Source organism: Lichenostomus cassidix, unplaced genomic scaffold, assembly GCF_008360975.1.
Source record: "Lichenostomus cassidix isolate B80296 unplaced genomic scaffold, HeHo_3.0 HiC_scaffold_38, whole genome shotgun sequence".
In the NCBI taxonomy this organism is placed as follows: domain Eukaryota; kingdom Metazoa; phylum Chordata; class Aves; order Passeriformes; family Meliphagidae; genus Lichenostomus; species Lichenostomus cassidix.
Genome location: NW_028147440.1, coordinates 1,242,565 through 1,266,115, shown reverse-complemented (window position 1 = coordinate 1,266,115; position 23,551 = coordinate 1,242,565). Strand labels below are relative to the sequence as shown.

The 23,551-nt window shown below is 57.3% G+C and overlaps 2 protein-coding genes and 5 long non-coding RNA genes across 10 annotated transcripts in view; 2 read left to right on the top strand and 5 right to left on the bottom strand.

Moving 5' to 3' along the window:
• Window positions 1-1,664, top strand: part of GRIN2D (glutamate ionotropic receptor NMDA type subunit 2D) — a 34,237-nt gene extending 32,573 nt beyond the window's left edge. Inside the window, exons 13-15 of the mRNA XM_085045398.1 lie at window positions 212-960; window positions 1,229-1,467; window positions 1,555-1,664. Of these exons, the coding sequence (XP_084901524.1) occupies window positions 212-960; window positions 1,229-1,467; window positions 1,555-1,664 (1,098 nt within the window). The remainder of the gene's footprint in view (window positions 1-211; window positions 961-1,228; window positions 1,468-1,554) is intronic.
• Window positions 1,665-1,826: 162 nt separating this feature from the next.
• LOC146422928 (uncharacterized) overlaps window positions 1,827-23,551 on the top strand; it is a 25,124-nt gene continuing 3,399 nt past the window's right edge. Inside the window, exons 1-3 of the long non-coding RNA XR_014847817.1 lie at window positions 1,827-1,876; window positions 2,132-2,393; window positions 2,665-3,049. This is a non-coding gene — a long non-coding RNA (uncharacterized LOC146422928). The remainder of the gene's footprint in view (window positions 1,877-2,131; window positions 2,394-2,664; window positions 3,050-23,551) is intronic.
• Window positions 2,248-3,237, bottom strand: LOC146422933 (uncharacterized). Its single transcript, XR_014847822.1, has 3 exons — window positions 3,158-3,237; window positions 2,487-2,510; window positions 2,248-2,325 (listed from the first exon to the last, which is right to left on the bottom strand). It is a non-coding gene; the product is annotated as an uncharacterized LOC146422933 (long non-coding RNA).
• On the bottom strand, window positions 5,027-5,431 carry LOC146422932 (uncharacterized). The gene is made up of 3 exons (XR_014847825.1): window positions 5,359-5,431; window positions 5,261-5,295; window positions 5,027-5,147 (listed from the first exon to the last, which is right to left on the bottom strand). It is a non-coding gene; the product is annotated as an uncharacterized LOC146422932 (long non-coding RNA).
• Window positions 6,802-23,551, bottom strand: part of LOC146422925 (uncharacterized) — a 24,748-nt gene continuing 7,998 nt past the window's right edge. For all 4 annotated transcript variants that reach the window (XR_014847818.1, XR_014847820.1, XR_014847819.1 and 1 more), the window contains exon 3: window positions 6,802-8,702. This is a non-coding gene — a long non-coding RNA (uncharacterized LOC146422925). The remainder of the gene's footprint in view (window positions 8,703-23,551) is intronic.
• Window positions 9,393-20,951, bottom strand: LOC146422930 (voltage-gated potassium channel KCNC3-like; the record flags this gene model as incomplete). Its single annotated transcript, XM_085045380.1, has 3 exons — window positions 9,393-9,556; window positions 15,477-15,692; window positions 19,994-20,951. Coding segments are annotated over 3 exons (1,296 nt in total), but the record flags the coding sequence as incomplete, so codon positions are not given.
• On the bottom strand, window positions 12,774-13,069 carry LOC146422931 (uncharacterized). Its single transcript, XR_014847788.1, has 3 exons — window positions 13,022-13,069; window positions 12,912-12,958; window positions 12,774-12,838 (listed from the first exon to the last, which is right to left on the bottom strand). It is a non-coding gene; the product is annotated as an uncharacterized LOC146422931 (long non-coding RNA).

Genomic DNA, 23,551 nt, shown 5'->3' with positions numbered 1-23,551 from the left:
GGACACAGGGACAGGGTGAGGACATGGTGCTCTGGGGTGACATGGGGACACTGGGGGACAGGCTGGGGACATGGGGGGATATGGGGACAGGGTGAGGACATTATGGGACATGAGGCCAGGGTGGTGACACTGTGGCACAGGTTGGGGACAGTTTGGGGACACGGAGATGCCACACCCCCCCCCCACAATGTCCCCCTGTCGCTGTCCCCAGGGCATGTACAGCTGCTGCAGCGCCGAGGATCCCCCCACGCCCCCTCCCCCCCACCCCCTGCGCCCCCCCTGCCCCGCCCCCTCCCCCGCCGCCACCCCCGCCCTCCCCACCCCCACCCCCGCGACCGCTGGCGCCCCCCGCACGCCCCCCGCCGCGGGCCTCTCCCCCGGACTCCTTCCATCGCTTCTATGGCCCCATCGGGCCGCAGGGCCTGGCGCGGGGGCTCTGCCCCGCTCCCCCCGCCCCTCCCAGCCCGCACCCCGGACCTTCAGCCCCCCCTGGCCGCGCCGCCCCGCCCCCCACCACCACCCCCACCCCCACCCTCATCACCGCGGGGTCTGCGAGGCGCTGGGGGGGGCGCGGGATGGGGGAGGGGCGGGGGGCGACCCCGACCCCCCCTTCGGCTACGCCAGGCTGGCGTACGAGGACGAGCGCAGCCCCCCCGCGCCCCCCCGCGAGCGCCCCCGCCGCCCCCCCCGCGGGAGTGGGGGGATGGGAGGGGGTGGGGGAGGGGCGGCGGGAGACCCCGAGGCTCAACCCCTGCTGCGCCCCACCCCGCCCCGCCCCCACCTCTGCCGGGGGGGTCACCCCCTGCCCCTGCCCCACCCCCACCCCCCCCCGCTGTACGCCGAGCTCTCCGACTCGGACTCGGAGGTGGGCGAGCCCCTCCCCACCCTCCCCACCGCCCCCTCCGGAGCGCCCCTCCCCACCCCGCAGCCCCCCCACCCCCACCACCCCGCCCCCTGCTGGTGCTCCCCTCCCCGCCCCCAACCCCTATTTCTGCACCCTGCGCGAGCGCGGCCCGCCCCTCCCCCCGCCGCCGGGGCGCTGCTGGTCAGCCGAGAAGCTGGGCGGGGGGGGGATGGGCGGGGGTCCCTGGGGCGGGGGAGGGGCGGCCTGGCTGGGGGGGGGCAGCCTGGAGTTCCTGCCCCCTCCCCCCTCCCCCTCCCCCTCCTCGCCGCCGCCCCTCCCCCCGCCCTACGCGCCCCTCCCCCCGCTGCCCCCCCGCTGCCGGAGCTGCTCCGCCGAGCGCCTCCGCGAGTGGGAGGTGGGCGGGGGGCGCTGGGGACCCCCTGCCCCCGCCTACTGGCACTGGGGGGCTCTGGGGGGCTTCTGGGGGGTGCCGCCCCCCCCGCCCCGCCGCCACGGCCCGCCCTGCCCCCGCCGCCCCCCCCCGGCCTCGCGCAGCCTGGAGGACCTGAGCGCCTGGGGGGGGGGAGGGGCGGCGCCCTGGGGGGGGGTGTGGGGGGGTGGTGGTGGCGGCGGTGGTGGCATTTGGGGACATCACCATCACCATCATCACCACCCCCACCCCCACCGGGGGGCGCCCTCCCCTCCCCCAGCCCAGCCGAGGCACAGCTGCGCGGGGGGGGGGCGCGGGGGGGGAGGGGCGGAGCCGCTGGGGGCGAGGAGAGGCTCCGCCCACTTCTCCAGCCTCGAGTCCGAGGTATGACCGGCGGGGTGGAGGGGACCTGGGGACACCGCGGGGACACCCTGGGGACACCGCAGGGATACTCTGGGGACAACCTGGGGACACCCTGGGGACACCCTGGACACCGCGGGGACACCCTGGGGACATCCTGGGACACCCTGGGGACCTGGGGACAGTGCAGGAACACCCTGGGGACACCGCGGGGACATCCCAGACATCCCTGGGGTGGTGGGGTGTTGGGGTGGGGTGGGGGGGTGGGGTGGGGGGGTTGGGGGGGGGTGGGTGGGTGGGGTGGGTGGGGGGGTGGGGTTGGGTGTTGGGTGGTTGGTGGGGACACCCTGGACACCCCTGGGGACACCCTGGGGACATCCCAGACACTGTGGGGACACCCCTGGGGACACCCTGCACACCCTGGGGACACTGCGGGGACACCCTGGGGACATCCCAGACACCCCTGGGACACCCTGGACATGCCCTGGGGACACCAGACGCGGTGACAGCAATGACACAGAGGAGACACCACGGCTCGTGAGGGGACACCGGCAAGGACAAGGACAGGTGGCACCTGATGTGACACCAGTGACAAGGACAGGTCAATGCGGCACTCATGGTGACAAGGACAAGGACATGGAGAGGTCCCTGTGGCACCCATGGTGACAAGGACAAGGACACAGAGGGGTCCCTGTGGTGACACTGAGGAGGATGATGTCACCTGGGTGACACTGGCGAGGACAGCAAGGACAAGGACAGGTGGCACCTGCGATGGCCAGCTGGGCAAGGACAGGTGGGTGGCACCTGATGTGACAACAGTGACAAAGACAAGGACACAGGTCCATGTGGCACTCACGGTGACAAGGACAAGGACACCTCGTGGCACCCATGGTGACAAGGACACAGGTCCCTGTGGCACTCATGGTGACAAGGACGATGACACAGAGAGGTCCCTGTGGTGACACCGAGGAGGATGATGTCACCTGGGTCACACTGGCGAGGACAGCGATGGCCAGCTGGGCAAGGACAGGTGGGTGGCACCTGATGTGACAACAGTGACAAGGACAGGTCCCTGTGGCACTCACGGTGACACGGATAAGGACATGGAGAAGTCCTTGTGGCACTCACGGCGACAAGGACAAGGACACCTCGTGGCACCCATGGTGACAAGCAGGACACAGAGAGGTCCATGTGGCACTCATGGTGACAAGGACAAGGACATGGAGAAGTCCTTGTGGCACTCATGGTGACAAGGACAAGGACACAGAGGGGTCCCTGTGGTGACACCAAGGAGGATGATGTCACCTGGGTGACACAGACAAGGACAGCAAAGACAAGGACAGGTGACACCTGCGATGGCCAGCTGGGCAAGGACAGGTGGGTGGCACCTGATGTGACAACAGTGACAAGGACAGGTCCCTGTGGCACTCATGGTGACACAGATAAGGACATGGAGAAGTCCTTGTGGCACCCACGGTGACAAGGACAAGGACACCTTGTGACACTCATGGTGACAAGGACACACAGAGGTCCCCATGGCCCCTGCAGTGACACCGAGGAGGATGATGTCACCTGGGTGACACCAGCAAGGACAAGGACAGGTGGCACCTGCGATGGCAGCTGGGCAAGGACAGGTCCATGTGGCACCCATGGTGACAAGGACAAGGACACCTTGTGGCACTCAAGGTGACAAGGAGGACACACAGAGGTCCCCGTGGCCCCTGCAGTGACACTGAGGAGGATGATGTCACCTGGGTGACACCGGCGAGGACAAGGCCAGGTCACGGTGACAGTCACGGTGACAGCGAGGACAAGGACATGTCCCTGAGGCACCCACGGTGACACCAGCAAGGACAAGGAGGTGTGGCACTTGTGACAAGGACAGTGACACAGACAGGTCACCATGGCCAGTGAGGTGACACCAGCGAGGACAAGGACAGCTCGGTGGCACCTGAGGTGACACTCATGGTGACAAGGATGAGGACAGTGTCACCCACAGTGTCACCAGCGAGGACAAGGACAGATCCCACCGAGGACACGTTTTGTCCCCAAAGTGCCACCATGGAGACCATCCGTGTCACCCTGTCCCCAAGGGTGACACCACGGCCACCAACACAGCCCCAGGGGACAAATCTGGGTGTCCCTGAGGGTGACACTGTGACCCCGTGGTGACACTGTGACCCTGTGGGTGACACCAACGCCTGTCCCCATGAGTGACACCATGTCCCTGAGGGTGACACTGTGACCCTGAGGGTGACACCACATTGCTGTGGGTGACACTGTGACCCTGTGGGTGACACCAACGCCTGTCCCCAGGGGTGACACCATGTTACTGTGAGGGACACCATGTCCCTGCAGGTGACACTGTGACCCTGTGGGTGACCCTGTGACCCTTTAGGTGACACTGTGGGTGACACCACCGCCTGTCCCCATGGGTGACACCATGTCCCTGTGGGTGACCCTGTGACCCTGCAGGTGACACTGTGACCCTTAAGGTGACCCCATGTCCCCGTGGGTGACACTGTGACCCTGTGGGTGACCCTGTGACCCCACAGGTGACACTGTGACCCCACGGGTGACACTGTGACCCCGCAGGTGACACTGTGACCCCGTGGGTGACACTGACCCCGCAGGTGACATCAACGCCTGTCCCCATGAGTGACCCTGCGTCCCTGTGGGTGACACTGTGACTCTGCAGGTGACACTGTGACCCTTAAGGTGACCCCATGTCCCTGCAGGTGACACTGTGACCCTTAAGGTGACACTGTGACCCCGTGGGTGACACTGTGACCCCGTGGGTGACCCCATGTCCCTGCAGGTGACACTGTGACCCTTAAGGTGACACTGTGACCCCGTAGGTGACACTGTGACCCTGCAGGTGACCCTGTGATCCCACAGGTGACATCAACGCCTGTCCCCATGAGTGACCCCGCGTCCCTGTGGGTGACACTGTGACCCTGCAGGTGACACTGTGACCCTTAAGGTGACCCCATGTCCCTGTGGGTGACACTGTGACCCCACAGGTGACCCCACATCCCTGCGGGTGACACCACGTCCCCGCAGGTGGCACTGTGACCCCGCGGGTGACACCACCGCCTGTCCCCAGGGGTGACACCCCCGCGGGTGACATCGCAGCCCTGCAGGTGACCCCGCGGGTGACCCCACCGCCACGGAGGTGACACCCCGAGGGTGACACCCCGAGGGTGACACTGTGACCCCTCCCCCAGCCCCCGGGGGACACCTCGGCGTCCCCTCCCCCCGGCCGGTGACACCGCTGTCCCCGTGGGGGATGGGCTGGCACCATCCGCTGTCCCCAAGTCCCCCGGGGGGTGGCTGCCCCTCCCCCACCCCGCGCTGCTGCTGACTTTTTAATTAATTAATTAATTAACTAACTAATTAACGGGGGGAGGGGGGAGACGAAACTGTGAGTGACGGTGACACCGCGGCACCGTGACACCGCCACACCGCGACTGTGATCCCTGTGTCCCCTCCTGCCACCCCGTCACCCCAAGCCTGTCCCCTGTCACCCCCTGTGTCCCCTCCTGTCACCCTGACCCTGTCCCTTGTCATCCTGACACTGTCCCTTGTCTCCCCGTGTCCCTTGTCACCTCCCCATCACCCCAAACCTGCCCTTTGTCACCCTAACCCTGTCCCTTGTCACCTTAACCTTGTCCCCTGTCACCTCCCTGTCACCCTGACCCTGTCCCTTGTCACCACTTGTCACCCTGACCCTGTCCCTTGTCATCCCCTGTGTCCCCTCCTGTCACCCTGACCCTGTTCCTTGTCACCCCCGTGTCCCTGTGCCCCATCCCTTTGTCACCTCCTTTGTCCCCATCAGCCTCCTGTCCCCATGTGTCCCTGTCACCCCAATGTCCCTGTCACCCCCTTGTCACCCTGTCCCCTCCCCATGTCCCTTGTCACCCTGACACTGTCCCTTGTCACTCCCAATGTCCCCGTCAGTCCCTAAGGCCCTGTCCCCTCCCCATGTCCCTGTGTCCCCACCATGTCCCTATCACCCTCAATGTCCTTGTCACCCCTTGCCCCCTTGTCACCCCCTGTCCCCTCCCAAGTCCCTGTCACCCCCCAATATCCCTGTCACCCCCTTGTCACCCCATCATGTCCCTGTCACCCCAGGGCCCTGTCATTCCCCTTGTCACCCCCAATGTCCCTGTAACCCCAATGTCCTTGTCACCCTGAAGTCCCTGTCCCCTCCTGTGTCCCTGTCACCCCCAATGTCCCTGTCACCTCCTGTCCCTCCCAGCTCCAGCGCCTTCAGAATAAAAAGCTTTTCTATTCCTGCTCCAGCTGTGACCTCGGGTGGCACTGGGGGGGTTGGGGACATGGGGTGACACCCGGAGGGGGGACACTGGGGACATCAGGTGACACCCGGGTGGGACACTGGTGACATCGGGTGACACTCTGGTGGGACACTGGGGACATCTGGGGACATGGGGTGACACCTGGTGAGACACTGGGGACATCTGGTGACACCCAGGTGGGACACTGAGGACATTTGGTGACATCAGGTGACACTCAGGTGTGACCCTGGCCCCCTCCCCCTCCAGCCACTCTCCGCCATGTTTGTTTAACTCTTTATTTCGCGGCCGATCAACTTCCCCGCGTGAAAAAATAGCTCTGCGCCCCTCCCCCCCAGCCCCTCCCCCACCCACCCCCCCGCGGGGCCCCCCGCCCCTCCCCCACCCCCGGGGAGCCCCCCCAAGTTTGGCACAGCCCCTCCCCCCCCTTCCTGAGTCAGACCCCCCCCAAAACGGGGGGGCGCCCCTCCCCCACCCCCCCAAAAAAAAAAAACCAACCCCGGAGCGAGGGGGGGAGGGGCGATTGCACCGAGCCCAGGGTGGGGGAGGGGAGGGGGTCATGAATATTCATGAGGTGTTAATAAATAAGTCATTAAGGGGGAAAGGGGGGAGGAGCTTGTTACAGCGCAGCCCGGGGGGGAGGGGCGGGCCGCCCCTCCCCCCAAAAAGCAGGAGGGGGAGGAAACCCCCCGAACATGCAGCGAACCGGGGGGGGAGGGGCGGGGGAGCAAGTTAGTCCTCATTAGCATCTCATTTGCATAGGAGTCATTTGCATAAGGCTCCCGCCGCGCCGGGGAGGGGGTGGGGGAGGGGATGGGGGTGGGGAGGGAGGTTTGGGGTGAATTGGGGGTTTTGGGGTTTTTGGGGTTTGTTTTTTGCATATAACGATAAATACCGGCGGGTCGGACATGCAGACATGCTGGTCGGGGGGCGGGGCGCCCAGCCTGGCCCCGCCCCCAAACTGCCACACCCCCCAGGGAGCCCCCCCGGGTGGGGGGGGCGGGGTTGGGGGGGTCCCGGCCCCCCCCAAAGGGGGCGGGGCCTGTTTTTGGGGGAGCTGGCCTAGTGCCGTTGCCATGGAAACGCAGCCTGGCCTCGCGGTGAGGGCTCAGGCCTGGTCCTGTTGCCATGGAAACACAGCCTGAGGTCAAAGGGAGAGCTCAGGCCTAGTCCAGTTACCATGGAAACGCAGCCTGAGGTCAAAGTAAGGACTCAGGCCTAGTCCCGTTACCATGGAAACAAAGCCTGATCCTGCTGTAGAGCTCAGGCCTAGTCCTGTTGCCATGGAAACACAACCTGGCCTAGTCCCGTTGCTATGGAAACGCAGCCTGGCTTTTCAGTGACGACAGGCCTGCTCCAGTTACCATGGAAACGCAGCCTGAGGTCAAAGGGAGAGCCCAGGCCTAGTCCAGTTACCGTAGAAACACAGCCTGAGCTCAAAGTAAAGACTCAGGCCTAGCCCCATTGCCATGGAAACGCAGCCTGGCCTCGCGGTGAGGGCTCAGGCTTGGTCCTGTTACCATGGAAACACAGCCTGGCTTTCCAGTAATGCCAGGCCTAGTCCTGTTACCATGGAAACACAGCCTGGCCTAGTCCCGTTGCCATGGAAATGCAGCCTGGCCTAGTCCAGTTACCGTGGAAACACAGCCTGAGCTCAAAGTAAGGGCTCAGGCCTAGCCCCATTGCCATGGAAACGCAGCCTGGCCTCGCGGTGAGGGCTCAGGCCTGGTCCTGTTGCCATGGAAACGCAGCCTGAAGTCAAAGTAAGGACTCAGGCCTAGTTGTGTTTCCATGGAAACCCAGCCTGGCGTCGCAGTAGGGCCTGGCCTAGTCCTGTTGCCATGGAAACACAGCCTGGTCTCACAGTGAGCGCTCAGGCCTAGTCCCATTACCTTGGAAACGGCAGCCTGGCTTTCCAGTAATGCCAGGCCTGCTCCAGTTACCATGGAAACACAGCCTGGCCTCACAGTGAGAGCTCAGGCCTGCTCCAGTTACCATGGAAACGCAGCCTGTCCTCAGCCTACTCCTATTCCCAGCCTATTTGCATTTCTTACCGTGGAAATACAACCTGATCGTGCAGGGAGGGCTGAGGCCTAGTCCTGTTACCATGGAAACAGCCTGGCCTCACAGTAAGGACTCAGGCCTAGTCCAGTTACCATGGAAACGCAGCCTGATTTTGCAGTGAGGCCTAGTCCTGTTACCATGGAAACACAGCCTGATTTTGCAGTGAGGACACAGGCCTGTTACCGTGGAAACCCAGCCAGGCCTTGCAGAGCACTCAGGCCCAGTCCAGTTACCATGGAAACGCAGCCTGAGATTCCCATGACAACTCAGGCCTAGTCCTGTTACCATGGAAACAAAGCCTGATCATGCAATAGAGCTCAGGCCTAGTCTCGTTACCGTGGAAACCCAGCCTGGCCTCACAGTAGGGCCTGGCCTAGTCTCGTTACCATGGAAACACAGCCTGATTTTGCAGTGAGGACACAGGCCTATACCTGTTACCATGGAAACGCAGCCTGGCCTAGTCCCGTTACCATGGAAACACAGCCTGATTTTGCAGTGAGGACACAGGCCTGTACTTGTTACCCTGGAAACCCAGCCCGGCCTAGTCTGGTTACCATGGAAAACCAGCCTGGCTTAGCAGTAGTGCCTGGCCTAGTCCCGTTACCACAGAAACGCAGCCTGGCCTCGCAGTAAGGACTCAGGCCTAGTCCTGTAACCATGGAAACGCAGCCTGGCCTAGCAGTAGTACCTGGCCTAGTCCAGTTACCATGGAAACGCAGCCTGGCCTCGCAGCAGGGCCGTTTCCCCCCCCAAATTCCGTGTCCCCTCCCCCCATTCCGGGGTGCCACTCCCACCACAGGGGACATTCTGGGGACATTCTGGGGACAGCAGGCCGGCCCTACCTCTCCTCGGCGAGTCCGGCGGCTCCAGTTATTGCTCGGGGGGTGTGGGGAGCCCGGGGGGGACAGAGGGGACACTGAGGGGACACTGGGGACACACACGGGGTGGGGGAGGGGCGACAGGGGGACACAGAGCGGGTTTGGGGACACGAGGAGAGGTGACATTATCCGGGAGGGGGGGAGGGGCTCCCCAAGTCCTGAGTGATCATGGCGGGCGGGGGGGGGGGGAGGGGACAGACAGACAGACAGACAGACAGGGTTGGGGACAACAGGGGACACCCCCAACCCCCCCCCCAGAGCGGGGTGGGGGAGGGGGAGGGGGACACCCGGGTCCAGAAAGTGCAGTGCAGCCTTTGGGGTGACGGCGGGGGAGGGGCTGAGCCCCCCACCCTGCCACCCCCTGTCACAGTTTTCGGGGGGCTCCTGTCCCCTGGGGGGGGGTGGGGTGTCCCCAAAGCCACCCCCCCCACCGCCCCTCCCCCCATTGCCCAAATTGTGAGATTTCCCCCATTTTTCCCCCCATTTTCTGCCCCAAATCCCCCATTTCTGGGGTGGGGGAGGGGGGCTCGCCCCTCCCCCGCTCAGAGGATGGAGGGGATGGGGGAGCGAGGCCGCCGCGGGGGGCTGGGCGAGCCGAAGGGGGGGGCGGCGGGGGCGACGCGGACCCCCGTGATGCTGTTGAGGCTCCGCGACTTCTCGTAGCCTTTGGGGGGAGAGAGAGAGGGGAGGGGGGAGTTAGAGACCCGGGATGGGCCTCGGGACACTAAAAATGCCTCCAAGGACCCTAAAAATACCCCTTGGGACCCGAAAATACCCCCAGGGATCCTAAAATACCCCCAGGGAACCTAAAAATACCCCTCGGCACCCTAAAATACCCCCAGGGACGCCAAATATACCCCCAGGGACCCCAAAAATACCCCTCGGGACCCTAAAATACCCCCAGGGACCCTAAAATACCCCCAGGGACCCTAAAAATACCCCTCGGGACCCTAAAATACCCCCAGGGAACCTAAAAATACCCCCAGGGACCCGAAAATACCCCCAGACCCCAAAATCCCCTTTGTGACCCCAAAAATCCCTAAAATCCCCTTTGTGACACCAAAAACCCCCTCGGGACCCTAAAAACCCCCCAGACCCCAAAAATCCCATTGTGATCCCAAAAATACCCCCTCGGGACCCCAAAAATACCCCCAGGGACCCTAAAAATGCCCTCAGACCATAAAAATCCCCTCGGGACACCAAAAATCCCACTGTGACCCCAAAATACCCCCTCGGGACCCTAAAATACCCCTCGGGACCCCCAAAATCCCTAAAATCCCCTCGGGACACCAAAAATCCCCCCAGACCCCCTAAAAATCCCTAAAATCCCCTTTGTGACCCCAAAAACGCCCTCAGGACCCCAAACCCCGCCCCCGGGACCCTAGAAACCATCCTGTGACCCCAAAAATCCCCCCAGACCCCAAAATCCCATTTGTGACCCGAAAAATCCCCCCAGACCCCAAAAATCCCTAAAATCCCCTTTGTGACCAAACCCCCACAAGGTCCAAAAATCCCAGACCCCAAAAACCCCCTCGGGACCCTAAAATCCCCCCAGACCCCAAAATCCCCTTTGTGAACCCAAAAAATCCCCTCGGGACCCCAAAAACCCCCTTGGGACACCAAAAATCCCCTTTGTGAACCCAAAATCCCCTCGGTGAACCCCAAAAATTCCCTCCAGACCCCAAAAATCCCCCTCGGGATACCAAAAATCCCCCCAGACCCAAAAACCCCTTTGTGACCCCAAAATCCCCTCATGACCCCAAAAATCCCGTTGTGATCCCAAAAATCCCCTTTGTGACCCCAAAAATTGCTTTTTCACCCCAAAATCCCCCTTTGTGACCCCAAAATCCCCGATGAACCCCAAAAATCTCCCCCAGACCCATTTCCCCCTGGTGGGACCCCAAAACCCAAAATGTGACAGGAACACCCCCACCCCCTTTGGGGGTTTGGGTGGGTGGGGTCCAAAAATTTGGGATTTGGTGACAGTCCCCCAAAAAATTTGGGACACCCCAAAAACTGGGAAACCCAATTGGACCCTCCAGGGATTTGGGGGACCCCTCCCCAAAATTTGGACACCTCCCCAAAAATTTGGGAACCCCCCCACAAAAATTTTGGGATCCCCAAAAATTTGGGTGTTTCCAGCCGTTTTTGGGGTGTTTCCAGCTGTTTTTTGGGATTCCCACCTATTTTTTGGGGATTTTTTTGGGGTTTCCCAGCCGTTTTTGGGACATTCCCAGCTGGTTTTGTGTGTTTCCAGCTGTTTTTTGGGGTTTCCAGCTATTTCTGGGGTTTCCCAGCCGTTTTTGGGATTTCCCAGCTTTTTTTTGGGGGGGATTCCCATCTGTTTTTTGGGATTTCCAGCTGTTTTTTGGGCTTTCTCATCTATTTTTGTGTTTTTCCAGCTGTTTCTGGGGTTTCCAGCTGGTTTTCTGGGGACATTCCCAGCCGGTTTTGGGTGTTTCCAGCTGTTTTTTGGGGATTTTTTTGGGTTTCCCAGCAGTTTTGGGGCTTTCCAGCTGTTTTTTTGGGATTTTTTGGGGTTTCCCATCTGTTTTGGGACATTCCCAGCTATTTTTTGGGGTTTCCCAGCTGGTTTTTTTGGGATTCCCAGCTGGTTTTTGGTGTTTCCAGCTGTTTTTGTGTTTCCAGCTGGTTTTGGGTATATCCAGCTGTTTTTGGGACATTCCCAGCTGTTTTTTAGGGTTTCCCAGCTATTTTTGGCATTCCCAGCTGGTTTTGGGGATTTTTTGGGGTTTCCAGCTGTTTTTTGGGCATTCCCAGCTATTTTTGGGGTTTCCCAGCCGTTTTTTGGGGTTTCCAGCTGTTTTGGGGATTTCCCAGCCGTTTTTGGGGATTATTTGGGGTTTCCCAGCTGTTTTTTTGGGGTTCCCAGCTGTTTTTTTGGGGTTCCCAGCTATTTTTTTTGGGTTTCCCATCTGGTTTTTTGGGGTTTCTCAGCTGGTTTTGGGGGTTTCCAGCTGTTTTTTGGGGTTTCCCATCTGTTTTTTAGGGATTCCCATCTATTTTTGGGGGTTTCCAGCTGTTTTTTGGGGTTTCCCATCTATTTTTTGGGGTTTCCCAGCTATTTTTTGGGGTTTCCAGCTGGTTTTTGGGGTTTCCCAGCTGTTTCTGGGGATTTTTTGGGGTTTCCCAGCCGTTTTTTGGGGTTTCCCAGCTATTTTTGGGGGTTTCCAGCCGTTTTTTGGGGTTCTCAGCTGTTTTTGGGATTTCCCATCTAGTTTTTTGGGATTCCCAGCTGTTATTTGGGGTTTCCCAGCTGTTTTTAGGGATTTTTTGGGGGTTTCCCAGCCGTTTTTGGGGTTTCTCAGCTATTTTTGGGGTTTCCCAGCTGTTTTTGGGGATTTTTTGGGGGTTTCCCAGCCATTTTTTGTGGTTTCCCAGCTGTTTTTTGGGGATTTTTTTGGGTTTCCCAGCCGTTTTTTGGGGTTTCCCAGCCGTTTTTTGGGGTTTCCCAGCCGTTTTTTGGGCTCCCCCGTGTCGCCCCCTCCCCAACCCCCCCGGGGAAGCAGCGAGGGCATTGCGCATGCGCAGCGGTGCGGAGTGGGCGTGGCCAGAGCCGGTGGGCGGGGTTTGGGGCAGGGGGCGTGGTCAGGGCGAGGGCGCCCCCTGCCGGCTGACCTGCGGCGCCATCGGGGGTCTCAGGCGGTGACGAGCGCTGGGGACAGAAGGGGAGAGGGCAGGGGTCACCCCGGGGCGGGGACACCTTGGGGACATCTTGGGGACACCTTCGGGACATCTTTATGGGGCAGGGGACACCCTCTGGGGTCACCCCGGGGCGGGGACATCTTGGGGACATCTTGGGGACATCTTTATGGGGCAGGGGACACCTCTGGGGACATCTCTGGGGACACTTCTATGGGGCTGGGGACACCTGTGGGGACAGGGGACAGCCTTGTGGGGACAGGGGACACCTCTGGGGACATCTCTGGGGACACCTCTGGGGACAGGGGACATCTTGGGGACACCTCTATGGGGACAGGGGACACCACTGGGGTCACCCCGGGGCGGGGACACCTTGGGGACATCTTTATGGGGCAGGGGACACCTCTGGGGACATCGATGGCTACAGGGACACCATTGTGGGGAGACCTATTGGGACAGAGGACACCTCTGGGGACATCTCTATGGGGATGGGGACAGCCTTGTGGGGACAGGGACATCTCCATGGGGACACCTCTGGGGACAGGGACACCCTTGTGGTGACAGGGACAGCCTCTGGGGACATCTGTGGGGACAGGGACACCTCTATGGGGACATCTCTGTGGGGCTGGGGACACCTCTGGGGACACTTCTATGGGGCTGGGGACACCCTTGCGGGGACAGGGGACACCTTGGGGACACCTCTGGGGACACCTCTGGGGACAGAGACCCTCTTTAGGGACACCTCTGGGGATGGGGACACTTCTATGGGGCTGGGGACACCTCTGGGGACACCTCCATGGGGACAGGGACCCCTTTTGGGGACAGAGACCTTCTATGGGGACAGGGACCCTCTATGGGGACAACGACACTCTTTAGGGACACATCTGGGGACAGGGACATCCCTATGGGGACAGGGACCCTTCATGGGACAGTGACCCTCTTTAGGGACACCTCTATGGGGTCTATGGGGACAGATGACCCTCTATGGGGACAGATGACCCTCTTTTGGGGACACTGACCCCCTTTGGGGGACAGGGACACCTCTATGGGGACAGGGACAGCCTCTGGGGACACCTCTGGGGACAGAGACACCTCTGGGGACACGTCTATGGTGACAGTGACCCTCTATGGGGACAGATGACCCCCTTGTGGGGACAGGGACACCTCTGGGGACAAGGACACCTCTATGGGGACAGGGACACCTCTATGGGGCTGGGGACACCTCTGGGGACATCTCTATGGTGACAGTGACCCTCTCTGGTGACAGTGACCCCCCCGGCACGGGCCGAGCCCCCAGCCAGCCCCCACCCCTTGCACGCGCGTGTGCAAGAGGCACCCAGAGCCCCCCAGCGCCGGGGGGTCTGCAAGCTGCGCCCCCCCGTGCCACCAGTGCCACCAGTGCCACCAGTGCCACCAGTGCCACCAGTGCCACCAGTGTGACCGGTTTGGGGTGAGGGAGGGACTGGGAGGGACATGCAGGATGGGAGGGACAGGGGTTGGGGACATCTGGGGGGGTTTGGGGTGACTTTGGGGGGAGGTTGGGGACACACGGGGGGGGTTTGGGGGGGTTGGGTGGGGGGGCGTCATTGTCACCCCCCAGGACATGAGGGTGACCCCAGGGTGGTCATTGTCACCCCAGGGTGGTCAGTCACTGTCACCCCCAGGACATCAGGGTAACCCCAGGGTGGTTACTGTCACCCCGGGGTGGTCACTGTCACCCCCAGGGGGGATAGTCATTGTCACCCCAGGGTGGTCATTGTCACCCCAGGGTGGTCACTGTCACCCCCAGGATATCCAGGGTACCCCTGCGGGTGGTCACTGTCACCCCAGGGTGGTCATTGTCACCCCAGGGGGATGTCATTGTCACCCCCAGCACATCAGGGTAACCCCAGGGTGGTCACTGTCACCCCAGGGTGGTCACTGTCACCCCAGGGTGGTCACTGTCACCCCCAGGATATCAGGGTAACCCCAAGGTGGTCATTGTCACCCCCAGGGGGGATGTCATTGTCACCCCCAGGGTATCAGGGTAACCCCAGGGTGGTCACTGTCACCCCAGGGTGGTCATTGTCACTCCAGGGATAGTCATTGTCACCCCAGGGGGGATGTCATTGTCACCCCCAGGATATCAGGGTGACCCCAGAGGGTGGTCATTGTCACCCCAGGGAGGTCATTGTCACCCCAGAGGGAGGCCATTGTCACCCCAGGGAGGTCATTGTCACCCCAGAGGGAGGCCATTGTCACCCCCAGGGTGGTCATTGTCACCCCCAGGATATCCAGGGTGACCCCCTGGGGGAGGTCATTGTCACCCCGGGGTGGTCATTGTCACCACAGGGTGGTCAGTCACTGTCACCGCAGAGTGGTCATTGTCACCCCCAGGATGTCGAGGTAACCCTAGGGGGGATAGTCATTGTCACCCCAGGGTGGTCATTGTCATCCCCAGGGGGGATAGCCATTGTCACCCAGGGGTGGTCACTGTAACCCAGGGGTGGTCATTGTCGCCCCCAGGATGTCAGGGTAACCCCAGGGAGATCTGTGGGGTGGTTTGTTGGGTTGTCCCCAGAATGTCACTGTCCCCCCAGATTTTTGGGGTGTCCCCCCAGGTTTTTGGGATCCCCCAGACCCACCTTTGCGCAGCAGCCCCTCGGGGGTGTGTTGGTCATTGTCACCCCAGGGTGGTCAGTCACTGTCACCCCCAGGATGTCACTGTCGCCCCAAGGGATGTCACTGTCCCCCCAGGATTTTTGGGGTGTCCCGCCCAGGTTTTTGGGGTGTCCCCCCCGGTTTTTTGGGGTCCCCCAGACCCACCTTTGCGCAGCGGCCCCTCGGGGGTGTGTTGGTCATTGTCACCCCAGGGAGGTCATTGTCACCCCAGGATGGTCAGTCACTGTCACCCCCCAGTTTTTGGGGTCCCCCAGACCCACCTTTGCGCAGCGGCCCCTCGGGGGGAGGCGCGTAGTCGGGCCCCAGCAGGAAGCACGCTCTGTCGCGGCCGCAGCGCTCCCTGCCCCCCCCGGCCGAGCCCCCCCCGGCCGAGGGCGCCGTCCCCCCGCGCTCCTCGGGTGACATCGGCTGGTCGATGGGGGGACAGTCCTCCTGAGCCAGCGCCGCGCGGCCGGCCTCGCCGTTGGGCCGCGATTCTGGGCGGGAGAGGGTTAAAAACAGGAGGGAGAGGGTTAAAAACGGGCGGAGAGAGGGTTAAAATGGGTGGGGAAGGGTTAAAACGGGCAGGAAAGGGTTAAAAATGGGCGAGAGAGGGTTTAGATGGGGAAAGGGTTAAAAAATGGGAGGGGAAGGGTTAAAAAAGGGTGGGAAAGGGTTAAGAATGGGTGGGAGAGGGTTTAAGATGGGCAGGAAAGGGTTAAAAATGGGTGGGAAATGGTTAAAAACAGGCGGGAGAGGGTTAAAAATTGGTGGGAAATGGTAAAAAGTGGGAGGGAGAGGGTTAAAAATGGGCAGGAAAGAGTTAAAAATGGGCGGGCAAGGGTCAAAAATGGGAGGGAAATGGTTAAAAATGAGGAAAGGGTTGAAAATGGGTGGGAAAGTTAAAAATGGGCCATAAAGGGTTGAAAATTGGTGGGAAAGGGTTAAAAACAGGCAAGAATGGGTCAAAAATGGGCAGGAAATGGTTAAAAATGGGTGGGGAAGAGTTAAAAATGGGCAGGAAAGGGTTGAAAATGGGCAGGAAGGGTTAAAAACGGGCGGGAAAGGGTTAAAAATGGGCGGGGGAAGGGTTAAAATAGGCAGGTAAGGGTTTAAAAATGGATGGGAGAGGGTTAAAAATGGGCAGGTACGGGTTAAAATGGGTGGGGAAGGGTTAAAATTGGGCGGGGAAGGGTTTTAAACGGGTGGGGAAGGGTTTAAAATGGGAGGGAAAGGGTTAAAAATGGGTGGGAGAGAGTTAAAAATGGGCAGGAAAGGGTTAAAAATGGTTTAAAAATGGGAGGGTAGTGGGTTAAAATGGGCGGGGAAGGGTTAAAAATGGGTGGGAATGGGTTGAAAATGGGCGGGAAAGGGTTTTAAATGGGCAGGAAAGGGTTAAAAATGGTTAAAAATGGGAGGGGAGTGGGTTAAAAATGGGCGGGAAAGGGTTAAAAATGGGTCGGGAAACGGTTTTAAATGGGCAGGAAAGGGTTAAAAATGGGCGGGAGAGAGTTAAAAATGGGCAGGAAGGAGTTAAAAATGGGCGGGCAAGGGTAAAAAATGGGAGGGAAATGGTTAAAAATGGGTGGGGAAGAGTTGAAAATGGGCAGGAAAGGGTAAAAATGGGTGGGAGAGGGTTAAAAATGGGCAATAGAGGGTTGAAAATTGGTGGGAAAGGGTTAAAATTGGGCGGGGAAGGGTTTTAAACGGGAGGGAAAGGGTAAAAAATGGGTGGGAGAGAGTTAAAAATGGGCAGGAAAGGGTTAAAAATGGTTTAACAATGGGAGGGTAGTGGGTTAAAATGGGCGGGGAAGGGTTAAAAATTGGTGAAAGGGTTAAAAATGGGAGGGAGAGGGTTAAAAATAGGCGGGAAAGGGTTTAGAAAGGTTTAAAATGGGCGGGAAAGGGTTAAAAATGGGTGGGAATGGGGTGAAAATGGGCGGGAAAGGGTTAAAAATGGGGAAAAGCATTAAAAATGGGCAGGAAAGGGTTAAAAATGGGTGGGAGAGAGTTAAAAATGGGCGGGAGAGAGTTAAAAATGGTTTAAAAATGGGCGGGAAAGGGTTAAAAACGGGCAGGAAAGGGTTAAAAATGTTTTTGGGGGAAACCCGGAAATGGGTGAGACCCCCAGGTGGGGTGAGACCCCCGAAATTATCCCAATTTTCCGTTAAAATTGGGTGAAATCCCACAAAAATACGGTAAAATTCCCATAAAAATATCCCGAAGTGACCCCAAAGTACAGAAAACTTCACCCAAAATGTGCCCCAAAAATACCCCAAATTCACTCCTGAAAATATCCCAAATTCCCCTCAAAATTCCCCTAAAAATACCCCAAACTTGTCCCATAAAATACCCCAAATTCACTCCTCAAAATATCCCAAACTCTCTTCCCAAAAATACCCCAAATTCCCCTCAAAATATCCCAAAATTGCCCCACAAAATTCCCCAAATTCCCCTAAAAATACCCCAAACTCTCCCCATAAAATTCCCCAAATTCCCCTAAAAATACCCCAAAATGGCCCCACAAAATTCCCCAAATTCACTCCTTAAAATACCCCAAATTCTCCCCAAAAATACCCCAAACTTGCCCCATAAAATACCCCAAATTCCCCTAAAAATACCCCAAAGTCTCTTCCCAAAATATCCCAAAATTGCCCCACAAAATTCCCCAAACTCTCCCCACAAAATACCCCAAATTCACTCCTCAAAATATCCGAAATTTGCCCCACAAAATGCCCCAAATTCACTCCTTAAAATACCACAAATTCTCCCCATAAAATATCCCAAAATTGCCCCACGAAATTCCCCAAATTCCCCTCAAAATACCCCAAAGTCTCTTCCCAAAATAGCCCAAAATTGCCCCACAAAATTCCCCAAACTCCCCCAAACCCCCTCTGAACTCCCCCAAATGCCCCCAAAACTCCCCCAAACCCTCCCAACCCCACCAAAAACCCTCCAAACCCACCCCAAACCCTCCCAAACTCCCCAAAACCCTATAAACTCTCCTAACCCCCCTAAAATCCACTGAATTCACCCCAAACCCACCCAAAACCCGCCAAACCCACCCCAAACCCTCACCAAACTCCCCTAAAATCCACCAAACTTACCCCAAAACCCTCCAAAACTCCCCCAAACTGTCCCAAACCCACCAAAAACCCTCCAAACCCACCCCAAACCCACCCAAAACTCCCCAAAAAACCCTATAAACTCTCCTAGCCCCCCTAAAATCCACCGAATTCACCCCAAACCCACAAAACCCCCAAACTCACTCCAAACCCCACCAAACTCTAATCCACCAAACTTAACCCAAAACCTCCAAAACTCCCCCAAACTGTCCCAAACCCACAAAAAACCCCAAACTCACTCCAAATCCCTCCAAACTCCCTAAAATCCACCAAATCCACCCACCTCCAAAACTCACCAATTCCTATAAACTCTCTAACCCTCAAACCCCCAAACTCACCCCAAATCCCCTCCAAACTCCCCTAAAACCCACCAAAACTCCCCAAAAACCCCTATAAACTCTCCTAACCCCCCTAAAATCCACTGAATTCACCCCAAACTCCCCCAAAACTCACCCAAACTCCCCTAAAATCCACTGAACTCACCCCAAACCACTCCAAAACTCCCCAAAAACCCCCCAACCCCACCCCAAACCCTCCAAAACTCACCCAAACTCCCTATAAACTCTCCTAACCCCCAGAAAAACGCCAAAACTCCCCCAAACCCCTCCAAAACTCCCCTAAAATCCACTGAATTCACCCCAAACCACTCCAAAACTCCCCAAAACCCTTCCAAATTCCACCAAACCTACCCCAAACCCCCCAAAAAAACCCCAAACCTCTCCAAAACTCACCCGAACTCCCTATACACTCTCCTAACTCCCCAAAAACCCCCCAAACCCACCAAAAACCCTTCCAAAACTACCCCAAACTCCCCTAAAATCCACTGAATTCACCCCAAACCACTCCAAACCCCCCAAAACCCCTAAAATCCACCCCAAACCCCTGAACTCCCCAAAACCCTTCCAAACTCCACCAAACCGAACCCAAACCCCTCCAAAACTCACCCCAAACCCCTCCCAGCCCCAAAAACCCTTCCAAACTGTACCAAACCCCCTAAAATCCTCCAAACCCACCCCAAACCCCTCCAAACCCCTCAGACCCACCCCAAACCCCTCCAAAACTCCCCCAAACTCTCCCAACTCCACCCCAAACCCCCCAAAAACCCACCAAATCCACCCCAACCTCCTCCAAAACTCACCCAAACTCCCTATAAACTCTCCTAACTCCCCCAAACTGTCCCAAACCCACCCCAAAGCCCTCAAAAAAAACCCCAAATCCACCCCAAAAACCCCAAAACTCACCCAAACGCCCTATAAACTCTCCCAACTCCCTAAAACCCACCAAATCCACCCCAAACCCCTCAAAACCCTCAAAACCACCCCAAAACTCCCCAAATCTCACCCCAAACACCCTAAACTCTCCCAACCCCACCCCCAAATCCACCCAAAACCCACCAAAACCCACCAAATCCACCCCAAACCCCCCAAAAACCCACCAAATCCACCCCAAACCACCCCAAATCCCCCAAATCCCAAATCCACCCCAAATCCACCCAAAACCCACCAAAACCCACCAAATCCACCCCAAACCCCCCAAAAACCCACCAAATCCACCCCAAAGCCCACCAAATCCCCACCAAATCCACCCGAAACACCTCCAAAACTCACCCAAACCCCCTCTAAACCCCCCAAATCCACCCCAAACCCCCCAAAAATCCCGGGGCTCCCGCTCACCGGCGCGGTTGATCTCCACCACCTCCTCCTGGGCCAGGGGACAGGCGGGCGGCCGGCGGGTGGCGCGGGGACTGCCGGGGGCGTTGGAACCGGGCGAGCCGTAGCCGGGCGAGCCGGGCTGGGGCGGCCTGGGGATGTGTTTGTTCTTCTTCTTGGGCAACTTCTGCTTGGCCATGGCCAGCGAGTAGTACATGCCGAAGTTGTTGACGATGACCGGCACGGGCATGGCGATGGTCAGCACCCCGGCCAGGGCGCACAGCGCGCCCACCAGCATGCCCGACCACGTCATGGGGTACATGTCGCCGTAACCCAGCGTGGTCATGGTGACCACGGCCCACCAGAAGCCGATGGGGATGTTCTTGAAGTAGGTGTGGCGGCTGCCGGTGACGTCGTCGGGGTCGGCGCCGATGCGCTCGGCGTAGTAGATCATGGTGGCGAAGATGAGGACGCCGAGGGCGAGGAAGATGACGAGCAGCAGGAACTCGTTGGTGCTGGCGCGCAGCGTGTGGCCCAACACCCGCAGCCCCACGAAGTGCCGCGTCAGCTTGAAGATGCGCAGGATCCTGACGAAGCGCACCACGCGCAGGAACCCCAGAACGTCCTTGGCCGCCTTGGAGGACAATCCCCGCAGCCCCACCTCGAGGTAGAAGGGCAGGATGGCCACGAAGTCGATGATGTTGAGGCTGCTCTTGATGAAGTCGCGCTTGTCCGGGCAGAAGCTGACGCGCATGAGGAACTCGAAGGTGAACCACACCACGCACAGCCCCTCCACGTAGGTGAGGAAGGGCTCCGTCTCCACCTCCACGGCCACCTGGGTGCCCGTCTCGTTGCCCGTGGTCACCGTCTCGGTCTTGTTGATGACGCGGTTGAAGGCCTCGTGGGTCTCCAGGCAGAAGGTGGTGATGGAGATGAGGATGAAGAAGAGCGAGGCGAAGGCGACGTACTGGTGGTGGGGTGGGGTGGGGAGAGGTTAGGGGGAGAGTGGTGAAAAGTCACGAAATTGCCGTAAAATGGGTTAAAAACAGTCCCCAAATCCGTCAGTGACACCAAAATACGCCAAAATTGCCGTGAAGTATAACAAAATTAATCCCCAGATCCATTAATGCCCCCCAAAAAAAAACCCAAATCCCCCAAAATGCACCAAAATCCCCATAAATTACACCAAAAACTCTCCCCAAATCCATCTATGGTCCCAAAAACCCCAAAACTCCCCATAAAATAAACTAAAATCCCCACAAAATAGACCAAAAACACTCCCCAAGTCCATTAATGCCACCAAAAAACCCCCAAATCCCCGTAAAATACACCAAAAACTCTCCCTACATCCACCTATGACCCCAAAATCCCCATAAAATGCACCAAAACACTCCCCAAATCCACCTGTGCCCCCAAAAGTCCCCATAAAATATGACAAAAGCGCTCCCCAAATCCATCAGTGCCGCCAAAATACGCCAAAACCGCCGTGAAATATAAGAAAATCACTCCCCAAATCCACCTGTGCCCCTAAAACCCTCAAAATCCCCACAAAATATGCACCAAAATCCCCACAAAATACACCAAAACCAGTCCCCAAATCCATCAATGACCCCAAAACCCCCATAAAATACACCAAAAACGCTCCCCAAACCCACCGATTACCCAAAATCCCTCAAACTCCCCATAAAATATGCCAAAACCATTCCCCAAATCCACTTACGACCCAAAAGCACTCTCCAAATCCACCTATGACCCCAAAAATGCCCATAAAATGCACCAAAAACACCCCAAATGCACCTATGAACCCAAAAATCCCCATAAAATACACCAAAAATACCCCAAATCCACCTGTACCCCCAAAATCCCCATAAAATGCACCAACAACACTCCCCAAATCCATCTATGACCCCAAAATCCCTGTAAAATACACCAAAACCACTCCCCAAATCCATCAATGACCCAAAACCACTTCCCAGATCCACCTATGACCCCAAATTCCCTCAAACTCCCCATGAAATACACAAAATCCCCGTAAAATACATCAAAAACTCTCCCCAAATCCACCTTTGCCCCCAAAATCCCCACAAACTACACCAAAACTGTCCCCTAAATCCACCTGTGCCCCTAAAATCCCCATAAAATGCACCAAAACCTATCCCCAAATCTGCCTATGTCCCCAAAAACCCCCAAAATCCCCATAAAATGCACCAAAAACTCTCCCCAAATCCACTGTGCTCCCAAAAGCACCCAAAATCCCCACAAAATACACCAAAATCCACATAAAATGCACCAAAAATACTCCCCAAATCTACCTGTGACCCCAAAATCCCCCAAAAAACCACTAAAACTCCCCATAAAATGCACCAAAACCACTCCCCAAATGCACTAATGCCCCAAAAAAACCCCAAAATCCCCATAAAATACACCAAAATCACTCCCCAAATCCACCTATGGCCCCAAAATCCCCATAAAATACACCAAAACCACCCCAAATCCAACAGTGCCACCAAAATACACCAAAATCCCCATGAAATACACCAAAATCACTCCCCCAAATCCATCTATGCCCCCAAAATTTCCCAAAATCCTCGAAAAATACATCCAAACTCCCCAAAAAATACACCAAAAACTCTCCCCAAATCTACCTGTGACCCCAAAAACCCCCAAAATCCCCATAAAATACACTGAAACCACTCCCCAAATGCACTTATGCCCCAAAAAAAACCCCAAAATCCCCGTAAAATACACCAAAATTAATCCCCAAATCCATCTATGACCCCAAAAATTCCCAAAATCCTTAAAAAATACATCCAAACTCCCCAAAAAATACACCAAAACCACTCCTCAAATCCATCAATGACCCCAAAATCCCCCAAAAATACACCAAAACCACTCCTCAAATCCACTTATGCTCCCAAAAAACCCCAAAATTTGCCATAAAATACACCAAAATCCCCATAAAATGCACCAAAATCACTCCCCAAATCCACCTATGACCCCAAAATCCCTCAAACTCCCCCAAAAAACCCCAAAATCCCAAAAAAATACACCAAACTCCCCCAAAAATACACCAAAACCACTCCCTGAATCCACCTGTGACCCCAAAACTCCCCAAAATCCAGAGTCCCTCCAAAAATCCTCCGAATTCCAACCCCAAAATGGCCAAACTGTCCACAAACACCCCAAAAATCCACCAAACCACCCCAAAACTCCCCCAAAAATTCCCCCAAAATCCACTAAACTCCTCAAAACCACTCAACCCTATAGGATAATGGGAGAGGAATCAAAAAATCCCATTTTCTGACCCCAAAAAACATTGAAATCCTATAGAATAATGGGGGAAGAACCCAAAAATCCCAATTTTTTACCCCAAAAACACTCAAACCCTATGGAATAATGGGGGAAGAACCCAAAAATCCCAATTTCTGACCCCAAAACCACTGAAAACCTATAGGATAATGGGGGAAGAACCCAAAAATGCCATTTTTTGACCCCAAAAAACATTGAAACCCCATAGCATAATGGGAAAACCCAAAAATCCCATTTTTTTACCCCAAAAAACATTGAAAACCTACAGAATAA